The 20327-nt window shown below is 71.9% G+C and overlaps 1 protein-coding gene across 4 annotated transcripts; it reads left to right on the top strand.

Moving 5' to 3' along the window:
- The first annotated feature begins 6208 nt into the window (after window positions 1–6208).
- Window positions 6209–20174, top strand: CRTAC1 (cartilage acidic protein 1). Of its 4 annotated transcripts, XM_068949923.1 has the most exons (16): window positions 6209–6334; window positions 10466–10662; window positions 12128–12324; window positions 13327–13457; window positions 14192–14348; window positions 15062–15196; window positions 15500–15645; window positions 15829–15965; window positions 16282–16364; window positions 16492–16592; window positions 16685–16853; window positions 17052–17197; window positions 17336–17378; window positions 17729–17872; window positions 19149–19274; window positions 19842–20174. In XM_068949923.1, exons 1-16 carry the CDS (start codon window positions 6290–6292, stop codon window positions 19967–19969), a joined length of 2085 nt encoding a protein of 694 aa, XP_068806024.1. In that variant the 5' UTR covers window positions 6209–6289; the 3' UTR covers window positions 19970–20174. The 4 variants fall into 4 exon arrangements, with proteins under 4 accessions (XP_068806024.1, XP_068806025.1, XP_068806023.1 ...); XM_068949924.1 differs by lacking the exon at window positions 19149–19274 and having other exon boundaries at window positions 19842–20065; XM_068949922.1 differs by lacking the exons at window positions 19149–19274; window positions 19842–20174 and adding an exon at window positions 18531–18970.
- Window positions 20175–20327: the final 153 nt, after the last annotated feature.

Here is a 20327-nt window from a genome sequence, read left to right as displayed (position 1 = left end):
CTTCGGCAGCACCCTCAAACCCTGCCCGTAGGATCGGGCGCCCAGAGCCGGCCGGCCGCTCTCTGCTGATAGCTGGGGCTGCTGGCGCTTCCGCGGGGTCCTGCTCGGAGGCTGACGTGCCTCCCGGGGGACAGCGCGGCGGGCCGGGAGCGCTGCCTCGCTCTCCTTGTCTGCTCATCTGCAGCTGCGTCAGCCAGGGCCGCGGGGAGGCACGGGCTGGAAGGAGAGAAAGGAGCTGTCGGCAGCCCCAGATCTGGGGCTGATCGCCGGCAAGCCGCGCATTCGCCTCCGCTCGCGCAGCGTCCTGCCCCCAGCCCTGGGGACGGGGAGGGGAGGCAGCCGCAGGGTTATCTCGCCTCTGCTCTTGCTCCTAGAGCGGCTTTTCCCCCCACCCCGTCCCTACCTCTGAGCCCCCATCCCTGGAAAGCCTGTCACCCCCTGCAGCACCCCGGGCTCCCGGGTCCTGCTCTCCTCCGTCAGGAGCTGAGACCGCACCTGCTTGGTACACGCAAGGGGAGTCACAGAAGGCAGTGGGGAACTGGTGGGTGCTCCCACTGCCTAGGCTGTCTGTCCGGGGGCTGCTGGCCGCAGGCCTCAAAGGAGCCAAACACCCCCGGGGCTGCTCGGATGCCTACCGGCCCGGCCGCAGGGGCCCCGGAGCTGCCAGCACCTCGCTGGGCCCCAAGCCCGGCCAACCCAACGCCGGCGGGTGGCTCGTGTGAGCATCCGTCTGACTGATTGCTGCAGAGCAAGTGCTCACACCGTGCTTTTGGCAGAGACGGGCCCTGGGAGCCGGGCTCGGCGCGCAGGGGCGAAGAGGGAATCGCTCGCCCGGCCGCAGCAGCGTGCCGGCAGCACCCGGGAGCACCCGCAGCCCCACGTCTCTCCCCCCGCAGCAGCAGCACGGCCTGGCCTGGGAGCGCACCGCAGCCAGGGGACGCGCTCAGCCCGTGGGGAGGGCAGCGTGCTCAGCCTGGGGCTGGGGCGGATTAAATCTGCTTTGCATTATTGCACCAAACACCTGGGGACTCGGCGGCTCGTGACAGCGCTGTATAATGTGAGGAAGCAGCCCGCGGTGCCGGCGGTGCAGGCAGCCTCCGGCGCTGCCGGTGACTCACGGATGGAGAGGCAACAGGGCTTCAGCAGCCCTGGCCGTGCCCCTGGGGGTGCAGGCCGGCTTTGGAGGGGGTAGCTGGGGTCTATTGCGCTCTTCTGCGTGCTTAAAAGGAGCAGGTACAGAAAGCAGAGCCTGTGCTGCAGGAATCAATACCAGTCCAGGAACGGCCTGGGTGCTCCTCCCCGCGCTCCCCCGGGAGCCTGCCCCCGAGCGCATCTCCCTGAGCAATCGCTCTTGTCTCCTTGCCCTTATTGTCTCGCTTTCCGCCGCGCTCAGCGGCAGCCGGCAGGACCAGGCCTGCTTGCGCTGGGCCACGCAGCGGTACGGCACCTCCGGCGACAGCCCTGGGGCAGCACCCGGGGTGCTGGGACCGGCAGGGCACGGACCTTGCTGCACGGATAGCCTGGCTCCGAGGGGCCCTTGGGGAGACCAGGGGGAAGAGGTGGAGGAGACATCTCAGGGGGGTTCATCCTGCCTCTCGGTAGCCGCCCTGGCATCGTGTTGCAGCTGCTCCAACGTGGCACCGCTGGGCAGGGACCCGGGCTCCGGCCGGGCAGGGACGCGCGGCCCGGACGGTGGTTTCTCCTCGGCAGCCAGCACGGAGACGCTGCAACAGGAAGCAGCTCCTCATCGCGCCCAGCGCTGGCCGAGCCCCCGCTGGCAGCGCCGCCGGTCGGGTGACAGCCGCTGCCCTGGCAGGCAAGGAACCCGGCCGCTTTCAATAGACGGTGATTTGAATTGATTCATCAGCGGGATCCACTTGGAGCTGATAAATCTTTCAGGAGCCCTGGCAGAGGAGGCTGCGCTGGGCAGGCTGGGCATTCCCCCGCCTCCCCGCAGCTGCACGGCTGCTCCCGGCGCGCGCCGGGCCCCGTCCGCTGGGTCTCCCTGCAGCCTGCCTCCCTCTTCGCCGGGAGCCAGCCCAGGTGGGCGCCCTCCGGGCCCCCCCGGGGACGGTGCCATCCTGGGGCGCCCGCGCCGGGGATGTCACTGCCCCGGCCGAGACGTGCTGCTGGGCCGCTGCCTCCTGCACCCTGCGTCCTCGCTGCCGGCGCGGGGCAGGGCGCTGCCTCTCAGGGCCGGGGGGACGGAGACGTCCTGCCGCCTCCTGCCGCCCCAGCAGGTCGAGGGGGACGGGGGGACGGGCACGGCCAGGCAGGAGCCGAGCGCGGGCGGATCCGGTTACAGGCAGCGCGGGGCAGAGGGATAGGCAGAGAACAGCAATGCAGCAAAAAGGGCTTTTAGCGATAATTAATAATTAACATTTCTAATGACGTCCCGGCGACAGGAAGAGTCCAAGCGGGGACCCGGGGGCACGGCGGGCAGTGACAGGCACGGCTCAGGGCCGGGCTGGGCCGGCGCGCCGGGGCGGAGGGGCCGGCGGGAGGCACGGCGGTGCCCAGGGGCCAGCCCGTGCCCCCCGGCTCGCCGGTGGCCGGCGGTGCCGGGGCCGGAGGGGCGCGGAGGCGGCCGGGGCGCGCCGGGCAGGCCGAGCCCTCGGAGAGGCGCCGAGGGCAGGCGGGCGGCTTGCGCCCAGCGCTCGCTATAAATACATCAGCGGGGTAAACGCCAGGGAGGAGAGGAGCTATTTCAGCTACAAGACAACATTAGCACAGGGATGACTGGGGATAAATTATCTGCGAATGCGTTACGGGTGGGAAGCAGGCCCTCGGAGCAGGCGTGCCGCGGGGCGGGCCGGGCGGCGGGGGGCAGAGCGCGGGCGGCCGGCGCGCGCCCAGCCGGGCCAGGGGGGCGCAGCGGGCCGCGGCGGGCGCCGGGGTGCCCGCGGGCTGAGCGTGCGCCCGCTGCAGGGGCGCTGGTGGCAGGCGTGCGTGCGCGCCGGCAGCGCGCCCAGCGGGCAGCTGCTGCCGCCTTCACGCCGCTGCGCAAAGAGGAGCGGCCGCCCCAAGAAAGCAGCTGCGAGGCGAGCGCTTGGCGTCGGCGTTGCTCCGCTCGCCTCTCCCGCTCTGCGTTGCAGCGTCCGGGATGTGCTGGAGGGGACGCCAGGCAGCTCCACGAGTCCGGCTATCCCACGCGGCTGGGAGCCCCCACACACTGCTGGGGCCCTGGGACCACCCTGCGTTGCCACCCCACGGGCTCGCCCTGCCCGGCGCTGCCAGCAAGCCGCCTACGGCGATGCAAACATGGGCCGGCTGCTCCCTGGCGGCCTCCTCCCTGGCCTCAACCCCGGGGCGGGGGGGGGGGGGACAGATGAGCCACCAGGCGGAGGGGCAGGTGCCCCGCTGCTGGCTGCAAGGGGGCTGGGTGAGGGCGCCCCGGGGGCAAGGCAGGGAGGGCCGGGCAGAGCGGGGACGCCCCTGCCCTTGGAGGGGGACGGGGGAGCCTAGAGGCGCGAGGCTGCGCTCCGCTGGCCCCCGCGCTGCAGGCGGCGAGCCCCCCTCCTGCACAGGCTCCCTTCCCCCCCGCCGCCAGCGCGGCCGCCTCGCCTCGCCTCCTTCTAATTTCCTGTCCATTGTCCCCACCGCCGCCGCCGCCGGTCCCCGCGCAGCGCTGCGCCGCGCAGCCGGCTCCGCGCCCCGCTCCCCGCTCCCTCGCCGCCCCGTTTCGCAGCCTCGGCTCACTGCCTTCGCCCTCCCCACTGCCTGCTGCAGCCGTTCGCAGAGACCCGCACCCGGCCGTGGGGCACGTGGCCCACCGTGCCCCCCGGCGCCCGCTCCGTGCTCGTGATGGGGAGCGCTGAGCCGGGCCGGCACGGGCCACAGGGACCCATGCCGGGCTGCCAGGGGGTTACAGCCACCGCGCTCGTCATGCTGACGAAGGGGCTCGCTGGCTGCTCTCGCAGCCTGTCGGGTCCGCAGGGGCTCAGACGGCAGGCAGGGGGAGCGCCCGGCAGGCCCACCCGCCCCGGGATGCACGCACGTGGGCCCCGTGTGCATGCACGCAGCACGCGGGCAGCGCGGCGGCGTGGTGTGCGAGCGCATCGGCGCACGTGTGTCTGTGCACGCCTGCAGAGCCCCGTGCGCACCCGCGGGTGCCGAGCGGTGCGTTTAGCCGTGCCCGGCGGGCGCGCAGGCGTATGGGCACCCACGTTTATGCAGGAGCGTGCGCGGTGCGTGCTGGCGCGGCTGCAGCCGCGCGTGTGTTTGCGGATGGGCGCGCGCCGGCGCTCAGGGCTGGGGCTGTGTCCCGGCACGGTTACGAGCTGGGTTTGCAGGCCCTGGGGAGCCGGGGAGCCCAGCACCATTCACAGTCTTGGCATGCTGCAGCTGGCTTGCTGCCTGTGTTTGTTTGCTGTACCTACCGGTCACGGGGAGGGTGTTGAGAGCCAGGTTGCAGTTTGTGCTAATAACTACTGAGGAGGTTACTAAATCTGGAGTGAGACATCCCGCCGTGATGCTGATGCCTCAGTGGGGCCTCCGGGCTTGGGGGGGGGGGGTCATTGCACCGAGCACACACGTGTGCAAGGCTGCAGCCGGGCGCGGGGCCGCCAGCAGGCGCAGCACACCCCACCCGGGGGTGCCCCAGGCTGAGCGCCAGCGCTCGAGGACACGTGAGCGCACGCTGGGCACGTGTGCGTGCTCACGCAGGCCTCCCGGCCCCGGCAGGTTATGTTGCATCGTGGCTGCAAACATGCACAGCAGCAGCGGGTCCTGCCCCCCGGCACGGCCCCCCGGCGGCTTCCCCGTGCCGCAGCCACCGTCGTGCCGGCCACGGGGGCAGCGAGACTTTCCCTGCAGCGGGTGCAGCGCTGAGGCACCGGAGAGGGGGCTCATCCATAAACGTGGGTGCGCGCACGCATGCACGCGTGCCGGAGCGGGGGTTCATCAGCCGTGAAGTCGAGGGGTACGTGACAGCCGCATGGAAGCACTTTCCTGGGAGATGATCGCTGGGGTTAGAGAGCCCTCAAATCTGACAGGGAGAGAAGGAGGAGTAAAGGGCAGACGCTGTAACCGAACACATTCGAATGAGAAGCAATAAGGGCGTTAGCAGGGCCGGCGATTAGCCTCTCAGGCAGCCCAGGGCGCCACGGGCTCCTACAGCTCCTGCTCTCTCCCAGCGCGAGCGGCAGCTCCGTGCCGGGGCGCCAGTGGACGTGCGCAGGCAGGGGGACCGGCGGCCTCGTGCCCTGCCAGGGCCGTCCCAACGCGTGCGTGCCGGGACGCGTGGAGGGCTCTGCGCCCAGCCCGCAGCGGTGCGCACAGCGGAGACGCGTCGGGGAAGGCACGCTTGCAGGCTACGCTCAGCTGGCTCAGGCACCCACGGCTGCAAGCTTTGGGGCGAGGAAACGGGCGCTTCGCGCAGCGCCGAGCGCCGTTCCCGGTGGTCCCTGCGGGTGGATGGTGGCAGCAGCCACGTGGGTGCTGCGGCACCGCTGGGCAGCACAGGGCGATGGCACGGGGACGGCGCTGAGCCCCCGAGGCTGCGGCCTGGGCCCGGGGGAGCTGAGCCTCAGGGGCTGCCCAGCGCTTCGTCCTTTCTCTCCCCCCGGCCCGCGATTGCCCCACTGTCGGGCCGCTCTGCCCGCGGGTGGGTGCTGCCCCGCAGCGCAGCGCAGCGCTGGCCGGGAGGTGCTGCTCCTCGCTCCCATGCCGGCCTCCCTCCTCCGCGCTCAGTGCCCTCTGCATCATCCAGCTCCCGCCTGCGTCGCTCCCTAACGCCGCCGCTCCGGCTCCCTGGCAAGCAGCAATTTGCAGCCGGAGGGGCCTTGCCGCCCGGGAGTCCCAGCTCCCCGGAGACCCTGTGACTTTTTGGCTTGGCAGGTTTTGTGCTGAATTTAATGCACCCATCGCCGGGGACCCCGGGGCGGGGGGGGTGTCCTGGGGCAGCTCCGGCTCCATGGGCCGGAGGCAACCCACCGTCGCCCCAGATAGGCCCCGCTGCCTCGTGAAGGTTACAAGCCGCGCTCTTGAAATATGCCTCGGCAGGTTCCCCCCGTAATATTTTGGCTCCGTATCGATCGGCGCTGCCTGGCCGTGCTTCCACTGCAATTTCGGGTAGTAAATCAGCGCGGCGCAGCCCCACCTCCCTGCTCTCCATTGGCAGCCGGAGCCCCTCATCCGCCGCTCATTGGCCCTCTGGCTGGCACCAAGCTTTACATAAAGGACCGCTCGCTTGGCTGGACTTGTCTAAAGCCGGGGAGAACCGGAGCCGGAGCCACGGAGAGCGGGGACGAGCGTTCGGCAGGGCGCGTCGAAGCCGTCGGCTGCGGGGATGCACTCCCGCCGGCGCGGGGGCGCCGGGCATCCCCCCTGGCCCGTGAGTAGGGAGCGCGCTGGCCTCCCACGCCAGCCGCCGGCCTCCCTGCCGGCCCCGCAAACTTTCCTGGGGACTTTTGGGTGGCGCGGGAACTCGGCAGGTGGGCGGCTGAAGGGCAGGTGGGGTGCCCGGGCGGGGGGGGGGGAGAGGACGGGGGTGCTGGGGTGGGGGCACCGGGCGCGGGGTGATGGAGCAGCGGTTTGGGGGCTGCCTGGGGCACCGGGTGGGGAGGCAGCGAGCAGAGGGAGGGGGAGAGGGGTGATTCCTCTCGCCGGGGGCAGCTGCACTTGGTTGTTTCTGAGCTCGAAGGGGGCTGGGGGCTGCCTGCAGAGGGGCTGCCTGCGCGTCCCCCTGCGCCTGCCCACGCGGGGAAGGGTGGTGGGTGCGTCGGCGGCACCGGGAGCAGGTGGTCACAGCCGAGCCCCCCAAGGACCCGGTGTCCCTTTGGGCTGTGCTCGGAGGCTAAGGTGACTGCTCGTCTGCACACTGCGTTAGCAGCTGCTGGCTGAGCCCCAACGTGCCGGGGCCGGCTCCGAGGAGCCCTGCGTGGGCGGCGGGCACGGACGGGAGCTGGGGGCTCCGAGCCATCCATGATGGGGCTCGCTGCTCGGACTGGGGCAGCGAGGGGGCCCAGGTGGGAGCAGCACTCGCCCAGCAGCAGCAGCGCGTGGCCGGGGCAGGTGCGATCCCCAGCTCGCGGGCTTTGGCCGGGGCAGCAGCGCTGCAGGGTCCGGGCTGGTTTGGGTCCGCGGAGCCAGGGAGGGGGCAGTGCTGCACCCCATGGTGCAGCCCCACCGCTGCGGGAGAGGGGCTGCTGGTCCGCGGGACACCTCCCACCTCCCACTGGTCCTCTGCCCCAGTTCATACGCAGTGGCAGCCTGGACATGTCAGGAAGGGGCAGACGACGTCACCGGCGCACACGGGGTGTGATGCCATGGGGCGATACGTTGTCACTGCTGCGCGGTGACGTGTGATGTCAGAGCGGTGCTCGGAGGTCGCCGTGGCCCTGGGTGGGCGATCGCTGCAGTGGGGCAGCGTGGCACGGTGAGGGCGCGTGGTGCAGCGATGGCACGGGGGCGCACGGGACAGGGCGGCCACGGGAGCCTGCTTGCTGGCGGCCATGCAGATGGCCCGCCTCGTGCCCTCCCTGGGCAGGGGGTCGCTGGCATGCCGAGGTGGACCGCCCCACGCAGCCTGGCCCCGAGGCCCCACGCACGCTCCGGGAGCAGCTCGTGCACAGAGAGGGCAGGGAAAGCCCCGGCCGCCCGGCCCCCTGCCTCCAGCCCGGCTGCACCCCATGTGGGGTGCTTGGTGCAGGGAGCAGGGCGAGGTGGCTGCTGACCCTCCATCTGCCATCCCAGGCACCCAGGGGAAGGGACGGGGGCTCACATCTGGCTGAGCCGGCTTTTGCGTGACTGCATGGGGTCCTGCGGCAGCCCCCTGCCTCGCTCCCGTCCTCCCGCTAGCTCTACCCTCCCTTCCGCTGGGCTGGCGGCGCTGGGCTTGGCCCAGCCACGCTGCGCTGGGTGGGCTCCCAGGGTGACCGCCGCGCTCGGGGTGACCTTGCCACCGGATGCCGTGCCATGAGCCAGAACATGGCTGTGTCAGGCCGGGACAGGGCTGAGCTCCACCATGGGCTGTGCAAGCAGGTCCTCCTGGCCTCGCACCAGGTGGGGTCTCCTGCTGGGTCCTCGGTGCTATCAGCAGCACCTCGGGAGAGCCGTGGGGCTTTCCCGTCCACTACACGAAGCCCGAGCCTCCCTCCTCCCTTCCCAAAATGGCCTGGCTCCGGGCCGCACAGACTCCCCCCTCCATGGCACCGAGTGCCGGATCCACAAGGAAAGGCCTTTTGTCTCCAATCAGGAACATTGTTTCCTCCTGGAAAGGCTCCATCCAGCTTGGAGGATTTCAGCTGCAGCTGGATGGGGCGGGGGGGCACCTGGGGAAGGGGCCAACCTGCGAGAGCCGGAGACGTAGCGGGAGGCAGGGCAGGGAGAGCCTGGCCGGCTGCCCGGGAAGAGCCACCCAGCACCTGGTGGGGACGCGGAGGGGAGCGTGCAGCGCTCTGCAAAGGGGTCCCGGGGTGCGTCGGCCCGGTGGAGGAGAGGGGGCCGGGGCAGGGCGGTGGCGCTCCCTCCGTGCGGGGGCACCTCCCTCCCGTGCTCGCTTCGCTGAGCCCTGCGTGGTGCCGCAAGGCAGGGGGATGGCGACGGCCCTGGCCAAGGCGCCTCCACTGTGCCCTGCACCAGGGAGTGACATGCAGGGACCGTCCCGGCCTCCCGCTCCCTGGTGGAGCCCTGTCCCCATCACGTGGGCCTCGGATGGGGCACCTCCGCCAGGGAAAGACCCAATCTCCTGCCCCTCCAGAGGCACTGCGCTGGGGACGGCAGAGCCATCGGCACGGCGCCTTAAGTCTGGCTGGGGTGGTGGCACAGCACGGTGCCGGGGGCGGGCTGGGAGCGATGGCTGGCGGGGTCTGCGCAGCAGAGAGTAGAGCTGCAGGCACACGTCCCTCCTTGCAGGTGGCCCCGGGGAACGGACAGGGCTGGTGAAGGAAGCGGAGCCGGGACCGGGCTGGGAGACGCAGGGCTCTGGGCTGCCTGGGGCTGGGTCAGCGTGGCTCAGATCCCCTCTCCAGCTCCGCAGCCAGAGGATAGCCACCATCCTGCCCAGCTATGTGTGTTAGGCGGGCATGGGAGCGCTCCGGCGAGCTGCAGTGGAAGGAGGGGGGATCCTGGCTCTCCAAAGAGCCCTTCAGACCCTTCCCCTCCCCGGGGACGGCAGCAGCAGCCTGCTCCCCCCTGAGCCCAGCGGGTGCGCCAGGATCCAGCCCGTCAGGCATCCTCCCTTCTCCACACCAGGGCGCTTGGCATCGAGCTGCTGCCACTGCTCCCTTCGCTCCCTGGCAGGGTCCCGCGGCACGAGCGTGGGCTGGCGGAGAGGGGCTCCAACCCCTGTCCACCCCGCTGGGGCCGGGGGCTATTGCTGGCCTGGAGGGACGGCATGGCCAGGAGCACCCAAGGACTGGTGTCCCCAGCCCAGGCGGCATGGCTCCTGCCCAGGGCAAGCCGGGCTCCCCAGCGATCCCCCCAGGGATGTGAGGGCAGGACCTGCTGCTTTTGCTCCCACCTGGAGCCTGGCACAGCGGTTTGAGCCCACGGCCCAGAGGTGCGCAGCTCGGTGCTGGGCCTTTCTCCTCCAGAGGGGACTACCTGGCCTGCAGCGAGGGGCGCCTGTCCTGAGTGCCACCTCGCTCCTCACCCGCGCTACAGCTTGGTCAGAGCCAGCTCCAAAGCCTCCGCAGCCTTGCCAGCAGTGCTGGCAGACTCCATCCTCCGCAGTCCAGGTTAATTGAGCCTCTCCTCCCAGTCTCCTGCTCCTTTGAACATCTTCTTCCCTGGCCACATCCGCATGGAGACACCTTCCTGGCCAGTCTGGGAGGAGCTCACACCAAAAGCCCCGGGGAGAAACAACGTCAGCAGGGTGGGGAAAGCAAGGCACATGGTCGGAGTCACCTGGCCGCGCATCCCCTGTCCTCCCCGTGGCCTTTTCCAGCTCCAAGGATCAGCCTACCAGGAGATGGGGTCACCAGCCAGGGGCTCCTCTGGCCCTGCCATGCCCCAGGGCACAGACTGCCACTTGCTGGGACCTTGGGAGCCCTGCACGCCCCTGGGGCAGAGCGAGCCGCGGTGCGCCCGGCTGCGTCAGCACCCGGCAGCCCTCCTGCTGCCCCTCTGGGCTCCCGGCACGGGACGGGTGCCCACGACCCCGCTCACCCCGGCACCAGCCCAAGCCAGGGCTCGTTTCCTGCTGCCCCCGGGCTGCTCCCGGCCCGCGGTACGGTCCTGTCCCAGGGCAGAGCCCGGCGGGCAAACCAGCCGCCGGGGAGGACCGTGCACGGGGATGCCCAGGGCTGTGGCAGTGCCGAGGCGTTTTGGGGCTGCAGGAGTGAGGGCTGAGGGGCTGGCTGGTGGCCCAGGCTGGGGGCAGTGATGAGGGGCGCAGAGACCCCTTCGCATGTGCAAGGGGAGTGAGGACGCCCGGGTGTCTTGGCGCGGTGGAGCAGGGAGGTGCGCCAGGCCTCGGGGTCCTGGCGCAGCCGCGGAGCTGAGGGGTGCGGGTCCCTTCCAGGTGCCCAGGATGCTGGCGCTGTGCCTGGTGTCCCTGGCCTGCCTCGCCGAGGGCTCCCAGCGCAGCGAGCCCATGTTCGCGGCCGTCACCCACCGCCTCCTCCCGCCTGACTACGACAGCAACCCCACGCAGCTCAACTACGGCGTGGCCGTCACCGACCTCGACGCTGATGGCGACTTCGAGATCGTGGTGGCCGGGTGAGTACGGGCAGCCGGCACACGGTGCTTCGGCGGCAGCGGCGCGCGGGCCACTGGCGAGACGCTGCCCCGTGCACCCAGCAGGCCCAGGCCCCCCTGCAGCCCCCCTGTCCCAGGGCTGGCAGCGTTTTCCTCCTTCCCCTGCAAATCTCCACACTTGCTCAAACTTGCTGCTCCCTTGGGCAGTTTCATTTTTAAGGCAAGCTTTGGGGAAGGGAGCCCCCGGATTTGGGCTCTGCAGGGTGGCAGGGTCTCGGGGCAGCTGCAGGAGCCCTTTGGCGGGGTCTCTGTTGGGCTGGTGGATGCACTCTGTGCCCGGCTGTGGCATTGCCCATGGCACCCCCATCCCCTCCGCCCATCCGCCCGTTGCACCTCGCCGGCCTCATTGCCCGCTCGGAGCCCGCGCGGAGCCGGGGGGCCCGGCCAGCGCCGGCAGCCCCGCGCTGCAGGGCGGTGGCAGCAGCCCCGCGGCTGGGGCCACCCCGCAGTGCGGAGCCAGCGTGTCCCCGAGCCGGCTTGGCTCCGCTGACAGGACTCAGCGCTCTCCTGAGATTCGGTTAATTGGCTGGAGGTTTTTTATAGGCCTTTATCGGTGTGATGGCTCGGAAGGGCTGACAGGAACCAGCGAGGCAGGGAGCCGCGCGCTCCCGCGGCCCCAGCCCTCCGCCAGCGCTGCCGAGCAGGGCCCGGCGCAGAGCAGCTGCTGGCTGCTGCCGCTCGACGGAGGCTCGGGCGCGCGCGTGTCCCTGTGCGCCGGGAGGAGGGTGCTCGGCTGCCCACGCGTCCCTGCTGCCCGCCCCGCACAGAGCCCCCTCGCGCCGAGGGCGCTGCAAAGAGGGACGGCGGTGGCAAGGGCCGGCTCTGCCCGTCGCCGGCCGAGACCTGCGAGCATCCCCCTGGGGGCAGTGCCAGCGGCGTCCCGCGCGCCCCGCCGCTGGCAGAGGGGCACCTGGCCGCAGCCGCGCGGACGACGGCTCTCCCTCGTTAGCAGACGACGGCTCTCCCTCGTTAGTGCCGCACGCGACACCCGGGGGGGCGGCTGGGTGCTGCCCGGAGGCCCCCCGCCGCCCAGGATTTACCGCGGGACATGGGGTGTGTCCCAGGGGGGCTGCCGGGGCGAGGGCCGCCGGCTTGGCAAGGGGCCCGGAGAGAGGCGAGCGCAGGGAGGCGCCCCGGCTGCAGCCGGTTTTGCAAGCAGCTGCGGCGCCCGTTGTGTAACGAGTTCATTGCAGCACCGTGGGGCCCGGCACGCGCAGACCATTTGCCTCGCCTGCTGCCCTGCCAAAGGGCTTCCAGCGGGGACCTGCGCCCCGAGGCCGGCTCCTGGGCCGGCTCGGCTCCCGGCTGCCCGGCGGCCAGCGCTGGAGCGGCCGCAGGCTGAGCCGGCCCTGCGGCCGCCCGCGGGTGCTGCAGCGCCCGCCCGCCCGGCGCCCCGGGGCCGGCGGCTGATGCCGTCGCCCCGCAGGTACAACGGCCCCAACCTCGTGCTCAAGTACGACAAGGCCCGGGGCCGGCTGGTGAACGTGGCGCAGGACGAGCGCGCCTCCCCTTACTACGCGCTGCGCGACCGCCAGGGCAACGCCATCGGCGTCGCCGCCTGCGACATCGACGGCGACGGCCGCGAGGAGGTCTACTTCCTCAACACCAACAACGCCTTCTCCGGTGAGCCCCGGCGCCCTGGGGGGGCTCGCCGGCCCGCGACCTTCGGCGCGTGAGGGATGTGTGCGGGCTGGAGTTAATTTCCCACTTGAGCGGCTCCGTTGATTGATGGCAGCGCGGGTGGGACACCGAGCCCAGCCAGCCGCTGAGTCAGCGCTTCCCGCGCCCTCCCCGCGGCACCCCGAGCCGGACGACGGCTCGCAGCTGGCCGAGCGGGACCCCGTCCTGCCCCGCCGGAGGGGCCGGCGCGGCGCCAGCTCCCGGAGCGGGGAGCAGGAGCAGGCACGCGGGCTCGCCGGGGCACCCTGCCCCTGTCCTGTCTCTCCTGAATTCCCACAGCCTCAGTCCTGGAGCCATTTCCAGGTGCAAGACCGGGAGGGGACCGGCATCCCGCCAGCCTGGGGCCGGACATCCCCGGAGCTGCCGGGGGCTGCGCGGAGCAGCGGGGCCGGCCCCGGCCTGGCCCCTCTGAGCCGCCAGCGCCCGTCCCAGCGACCCGACCTCCCCGCGGCGGATCCGTCTTCCTGACGCTCCTAATTACCCGGGCTGGCGGTGGCTGCCGGCGCGCCCGTCCCTAAATCAGGCGCTGCCGGCGGGGCTGTCACGGGCAGCGCGGCTCGCCGCTGGTGCCTGGCACCGCATCGATTTTGCCTTCCCGGGGATGATCTACGGGGCTGCGCCCCGCTGGGGCACATTTCACCTTAATGAGTTGATTCTTCTGCGTGTCTCCCGCCAGCCCGTAAGGGTCACGCGGGCTGCCGGAGAGGCAGCCCAGGCCCTGCCGCGCGGCCCCGGCACAGGAGGCTGGCGGGGAGGACGGAGTGAGGGTTTGGGGCACTGTGCTCGGGGAAAAGGGCGCCCCTTCCCCGTCCTCCCTTTCCCGCTGGGCACCCTGCTGCTGATCCCCCTCCTCTGTCATCTTGGGGAGCGAGCCGCGGGCCAGCATCGCCAGGGCACGTCCGAGCGGTGCTTCCCCGGCCCCCGCCAACCCCCGCTCTGCCCCAGGCATGGCCACCTACACGGACAAGCTCTTCAAGCTCCGCAACGGGCGCTGGGAGGACATCCTGAGCGACGAGGTCAACCGGGACGTGGCCAGCCGCTTCGCCGGGCGCTCGGTGGCCTGCGTGGACAGGACGGTGAGCAGGCAGGGCACGGTGGGGCTGGGGTCTCCCAGGGCCCGGGGGACACCTCCTGGGCTGCAAGTCCAGCCACCAGCCCCCTCTTGCCACCCGTCCGGGCTGTGGCACCCCCCCCACACACGCCCACCCGCCCGCTGGTGGCTGTCAGGGCTCCCAGCCCCCCCGGCCCGCAGCCGTCAAGTCCCCGGGCGCCTGTCCATGCGGTTGCCGCTCGCTGATAAACGCGCCTGTCGAGGTGATTTATGTGTCTGTCACCTGCTCTTTCTTCTTCCTCCTCCTCCAGCAGTTTGTTTCCCAACGATTATCACTAAATCAGGGCCCAGCTGCTGCACGGGACAACGCGGGCCTGGGCGAGCCGGGGGGCAGCCGGCGCGCCAGGGGAGCAGGGTGCCCCGGTGCAGCCCCGGTGCAGGCAGGGCGTCTGCAGGGCCCGGAGCAGGGGCAGACAGCGGGGCCCGTGCTGCAGCAGGGTGGTGTGGCCATCCCCAATTTCCCGGGGTGCTTTTAGCCACGGCGACACAATCCTGACCAGGTGTCACTGCCCGTGCACGGAGGGGGCGAGCACCAAAGACCCACGCCAGCACCCAGCCCCTCACCCAGCCCAGCCCCTGGGCAGGGGTGCAGGGTGCCCAAGGACGCAGCCCTCCACCGCCACCGGGGTTGTGGCCCGGCCGAGCAGGGCGAAGCTGCTGCCTCCACGCAGGCCCTGAGGAGGTGCCGCTGGCCCGCAGGGCTCCGGCAGGTACGCCATCTACATCGCCAACTACGCCAGTGGCAACGTGGGCCCCCACGCCCTCCTCGAGATGGACGCGGCCGCCAGCGACCCTGCGCGTGGCATTGTGGTGCTGGTGGACGTGGCTGCCACGGCCGGCGTCAACAAGTACACAGGTACGCGTGCGTGCCGGAGGCTCCGGGCAGTGGTGCTGTGGCCATGCAACGGCCCATGGCGTGGCGTGTAACAACTCGTGGCGTGACATGCAATGGCCCATGGTGTGATGTGCAACGGCCCATGGTGTGGCGTGTAACAACCTGTGGCATGGCATGCAAGAGCCTGTAGCCCGGCGTGCAGCAGCCCGTGGCGTGGCGTGCAGCAGCCCGCGGCGTGGCAGTGGGGCGCACGCCCCGCCGCTGCCCTGCTTGTGCTGCCCGACTGCACCATCTAGCGGCAGCCCACGGCCCGCGGCGGGGAGCGGGGGCGCCCACGCGGCAGGCGGCCCTGGGCTGCCCGCGGCGCCGTCGGGCACCCCGCAGCCCCCCACCCGGCTCGCGGCGGGGACCACTGCGGCACGCTGTCTCCACGGCGGTAAATTGTCACTAATTAGGAGTGGTGTAACCATGGCGATCGCAGTGATTAGGGTTGGAAGTGACACAAGCGGCTGCCAGGCCCAATTAACTCGGGATTAGAGAGAGGGAAGGGGGGAGGCAGGCGAGGAGGGGCTGCGGGCGGCCCGGGAGCCCCCCCGGGCCAGGAGCGGGGCGGCTCGGGAGCGCGCCGGGAGGGATGCTCGGGGCGGGCAGCGCCGGCATGGGGTGCCGGGTCCGGCCCCGCCGGGGGGCACGGCGCCAGCCGCCCCCCTCACCCCCGAGCCCGCCGTCCCCAGGCGGCCGTGGGGTGGCCGTGGGCCCCATCCTGAGCGACAGCGCCTCCGACATATTCTGCGGGAACGAGAACAGCCCCAACTTCCTCTTCCACAACCAGGGGGACGGGACCTACCGGGACGTGGCGGCCGCCGTGGGTGAGTGGGGCTGGCGTGGGGCCGGGGGCAGCGGGGCCGCGGCGCTGGGCTGGCTCTGCCTGCGCCCCGCTCCTCCTCCCCGCCGGGGCGGGAGGGAAGGCGCTGGTAGTTGCAAGCACCGGCGATCGCAGGGGCTTGGCGAGACGTGTCAGGGCAGCCGTCCACCCGTCAGTGCCGCGCGGGCACCGGCTGCGGGGGCAGGACGGCTCCGGCGTGGGACGGGGGCTGCCTCTGCCGGGCTCGGGGCCGCGTGGCGGGCGGACGGAGGGTTGCCACCTCCCCCAGCGCCTCGCTGCTCCCCAGGCCTGGACGACCCCTACCAGCACGGACGCGGCGTGGCGCTGGCCGACTTCAACCGCGACGGCCGCTTGGACGTCGTCTACGGCAATTGGAACGGGCCCCACCGCCTCTACCTGCAGGCGGGGGCCCCCGGGCGCGTGCGGTTCAGGGTGAGAGCCGGGGTCCCCGCACGGCACCGCCAGCCGGGGGGGAGCCGGGCTGGGGTCCTCGAGGAGTCCCGGCTTCGGGCGCCGGTTCCCAGCGGGGAGGGGAAGCGGAGCCCCGCGGCGGGGCCCGGCGCCCCGTCCCGCCGCCCTCGTCCCCCGGCCAGCCCGCGCCCCTCCCTCGCGCAGGACATCGCCACCCCCAAGTTCTCCATGCCGTCCCCCGTCCGCACCGTCATCGCCGCCGACTTCGACAACGACCAGGAGCTGGAGGTCTTCTTTAACAACATCGCCTACCGCGGCTCCTCCGCCAACCGCCTCTTCCGGTAGGACCCCCTGGCCCGCGCGGGGGGCTGGGGGGACCCCCTGCCCCACGCCGCCGCGGCCGAGCAGTGCAGCCGGCCCGCGGGCTCGCAGGGCTGCCGTCCAGCGGTGCCGCGGGGCGGGCGCCGCTCATACACGGCGCCGGGACCGAGCCCTTCCCGATGTCATTACTAGCCGCCGCCAGCCGTGCCTGCGGCAGCCCCCCGGCACCGCTCAGCGCCACCGCACGCGAGCGCCTCCCCGGCCTCCGCTGACTGCGGGGCTCAGTCCCTCGCGCGGGGCCGGGGGCCGCCGCTCACCCCCGCCTGCGCTCCGCAGGCTCGTCCGCAGGGAGCACTCGGACCCGGCGGTGGAAGAGCTGAACCCCGGGGACGCGCTGGAGCCCGAGGGACGGGGCACGGGTGGGTGTCCCCTGGCCCCGCGCGGGCGAGGCCCCCGGCAGGGCTCGGCGCCGCGCCGGTGCTCGGCCGCTTTGCGGGGCCGCCGGTCAGGCACGGCCCGGGGCACGGCCTCGTCCTGTCCTTGCAGGCGGTGCAGTGACGGATTTCGACGGGGACGGGCTGCTGGACCTGATCCTGTCCCACGGCGAGTCCATGGCGCAGCCGATCTCCGTCTTCAAGGGCACCCAGGTGTGTCAGGCGGCGGGTCCCCGCGTTGTCCCCCGTCCCTTCCCCTGCCGCCTGCCCCGGCTCAGCCTGCCCGCGCCGTCCCTCCCGTGCAGGGCACCGGCAACAACTGGCTGCGCGTGATCCCCCGCACCCGCTTCGGGGCCTTCGCGCGGGGGGCCAAGGTGGTGCTGTTCACGCGGCGCAGCGGGGCCCACCTGCGCGTCATCGACGGCGGATCGGGGTACCTGTGCCAGATGGAGCCCGTGGCGCACTTCGGACTGGGTGAGCCGGGGGGCGCAGGGCCCCTCGCCGCCCCCCCCCCGGGATCCCTGCGCCCCGCGCGCGGGCCGTGAGCGGGGATGCAGGGACCGGCTGCGGGAGCGAGGAGCGGCTTTGCCTCTCGGCCGCCAGCAGCCCGCCGGGCTCCCCGGCGCCCCAGCCCGCCCTGGAGGCACCGTCTGACGGGCCGCCCGCCGGCAGGGCGCGACGAAGCCAGCAGCCTGGAGGTGACGTGGCCCGACGGGCGAGTTGCGGTGCGAGCCGTGGCCAGCGGCGAGACCAACTCCGTCCTGGAGATCCCCTATCCCCCGGACGCGGAGGAGCCCCTCGTGCCCGCCCCGGTGGAGGTGAGCGTCAGGGTTTGGGGAGCAGAGCTGGGAGGCGGCGGGGGGCGGAAACGAGGGGCTGGGCTCTGCTGACTTTGTGGCTGCCCCAGGCTGACGCCTCCCCCATGCCGGCGGTGTCTGCTTCTCCCCCCCATGCAGTGCGGGCAGGGTTTCTCCCAGCGCGAGAACGGACGCTGCGTAGGTGAGTGGCTGCCGGGGACGGTGCAGCCCGGCCCGGGGGGCAGCAGGGACGGGGGCACGGCGGCCGGGCGCGCGGGCACGGCCGGGACGCGGCTCAGCGGGGAGCGGGGGGACGGCTCCGAAGGGGACGCGGCGGCGTTGCGGAGGAGGTGGGAGACCGTCACGTCGGGCTGCGGCTGCCACGCGGCAGGGCGCCGCCCAAGCGGCGGAGAGGCGGCGGGGACGCAGCCGTGGCGTTGCTGCGAGCCCCCCCGGCGGATGCGTGGCTTGTGCGGGGCTGCCCGGCTCTGGGGTCCCCCGGCGCCCGCAGCCCAGCACCGCCGTCTCACACCGGGGCCCCTCTGCTCGCAGACACCGACGAGTGCGCTGAGTTCCCCTTCGTCTGCCCCCGGGACAAGCCCGTCTGCATCAACACCTACGGCGGGTACCGCTGTCGCAGCAACAAGCGCTGCGGCCGGGGCTTCGAGCCCAACGAGGACGGCACGGCTTGCGTGGGTGAGTGACGGCAGGGACGCTCCGGCAGGGCCAGCCGCCCCGAGCCCTGCGCCGGCGCAGCCGGGCCGAGCCGGCGGGCGGCGGCAGCCCTGCGTGGCCACGCAGCACCTCCGTGCGATGGTGTTTCGCCCCTTCCCACGGCCAGGCCTCCTCCCGCAACCCGCCGGGCAGCTGCCCAGCCGCCTGCGCCCCCGGCTCCGTACCTGCTCGCCCCGCGCCTCCCGCTCAGCTGCCACTGACTCCCCTTCTCTCTCTCTCTCTTTCTCTCTCTTGCTCCTTCTCTCGTTCTCTGTGCAGCTCAAGTGGCCTTTTTTGGGGGATACCCCTCCGCCGGGAGCTGGCCCTGGCCCCCCCATGGTGCCCTCCTCCCTCTAGGCCTCGGACTCTGCCTTTGCCTCTATGCACTTTAACCCTTGCCCGTAACACGCCAGAGCAGCCTTGGCGGAAGGACCGGCCGGCCTCTGCCTGTCTCTCTTTTTCTCTCTCTCTCTCTTTCTCTCCATGTCGAACCGCCCTGCAGCTGCCCTGGACGCGCTGGCTGTGCCGTGGTGGGGCAGCCAACGTCGGGAAGGGCCCGGAGCCGCCGGGCGCCGGCCGCCACCGGCCCGGCCGCGGAGCCGCGCGGGACTCACCCCTTGCATGTTTTCTGGGAAAACAGCCAGGGCAGCGCCCCTGCGCCCCCTCGCCGGCACCTCCTCGCCCGAGCTCTCCCTTGGCAAAGCCGGCGCCTCCCGGGCGGTCGCTTGCTCCGTCGACTCGATACCGTACCATGTGCCTGCTGGTTTGGCCTGCGACGTGTGTGCTTCGCCTGCCCCCTCCTCGCTGACGGGGACCCCCCTCCCCAGCCCCGGCAGAGGAGGGTCCCCCCAGGCCCTGCAGGGGAAGGACCCTCCCGGTTTGTTTTTTAATGTATTGACCCCACTGTTTGGAGTCGGACCCTGCTCAGTCTTCCAGCCCCTCTCCCGGAGAACCCCCCCAATAAACTGTATCCTGTCTATTAGCCCAGCGTGCTGAGCTGTGTGGGGCAGGGCTGAGCCCATGGCCCCCGCACCCTGCCTGCACGGGGAGGCGCTCCGGGGCGGGCAGCATCCCCCAGCGCCACCGAGCCCCTGCGGGCACACGCACGTGAAACACGGGCTGGCAGGAGCTTTTTGGAGCCCCAGCGGGCCGCGAGAGGCTGGCCCAGGCAGGGGCAGGACGGGGCACAGCGGGAACCCCTGCCGCGCCGCCTTGCCCTGTGTGCTGTAACCCCGTGCTGCTCTCTCCCCACCGCCAGACGTCGACGAGTGTGCCCAGGGGCTGCACAACTGCAGCCAGCTCTGCACCAACACCCACGGGGGGCACGCCTGCCGCTGCCGCCCCGGCTTTCGCCCCGAAGGGCACACCGCCGGGCAGTGCCTGGGTGAGTACCTGGAGCCAGTGGGGTGGCAGTGCTGAGCACCTGCCCCCCTGCCTGTGCCCCGCACGGGGCCCTAGCTGTGCTGCACTGCACTGGGGAGCAGGGAGGGTTTCCTGTGCTGAAGTCCCTGGTCCCAGCCATCCCAAAACACAGGGGTCAGGACAGACAGATGCTGACAGCTGTGCAGGAGTTATTAGGGTGGCGAGGCACCTGTCACCCGGCAGCCATGGGTGCAAGCTGCTGCAGGACCAGCGCTGCGCGGGCACAAGGATGCCTGTCAGGGAGTTGCCTTCATGGCCCAGCTTTGCCCAGCCCTGGGGCCAGGGCCAGCTCCATCCCTGCTCCATGCTCATCCCTGCCCCGTGTCCACCCCTGCCCCATGCCCTTCCCTGCCCCGTGTCCACCCCTGCCCCGTGTCCACCCCTGCCCTGTGCCCTTCCCTGCCCTGCTTTGCAGCCTCCCTCCCTGTCCCCACATCTGCCCCGCCAAGCCGTGCCCTTGCCAGACGAGCCCCTGGCCCTTGGTGCTCCTGTTTCTCCGTAAGTCTGACCCTTTCCCCTTCTCTTCCAGACATAGACGAGTGCCAGGCACAGCCAGGCCCCTGCGACCACATCTGCCACAACAGCCACGGCTCCTTCCACTGCCACTGCCACCGCGGCTTCACCCTGGGCGCAGCTGGACGCTGCCTGCGCCATTAGCCTGCCCCTGAGGGCCCGGGCACTGCTGCTGCCTGGGGCACCTGCCGCAAGCGGTGCCAGCCCGGTCCCGACCCCCGCTGCCACCCCCAGGGCCAGTGTGCTGTTTGCACCCGGCACCAGCTGAATAAACCGTGTCCCGCACCAGTGCTGTCCCCTTGAGGGTGCTGCCACATGGGGATGTGCCCTGCTGGGGCTCTCCCGCTGCACTGCCACATCCCTCCGCTCATTTCTGGGGAGACCCTCGCACCCCCTGGCCTGGTCCACGTGCCGGGATGGCCTGCTCTGCGGTGCATGAGAGGGCACGAGGCCCCCAGAGTGGGGCACAGCAGGGATGATGTCCCATCCAGGGGTCCTGCCC

This window comes from Struthio camelus, chromosome 7, assembly GCF_040807025.1.
Source record: "Struthio camelus isolate bStrCam1 chromosome 7, bStrCam1.hap1, whole genome shotgun sequence".
NCBI lineage: Eukaryota > Metazoa > Chordata > Aves > Struthioniformes > Struthionidae > Struthio > Struthio camelus.
Note: the sequence above shows the minus strand (reverse complement) of the source record. Positions and strands in the feature narration are given on the sequence as shown.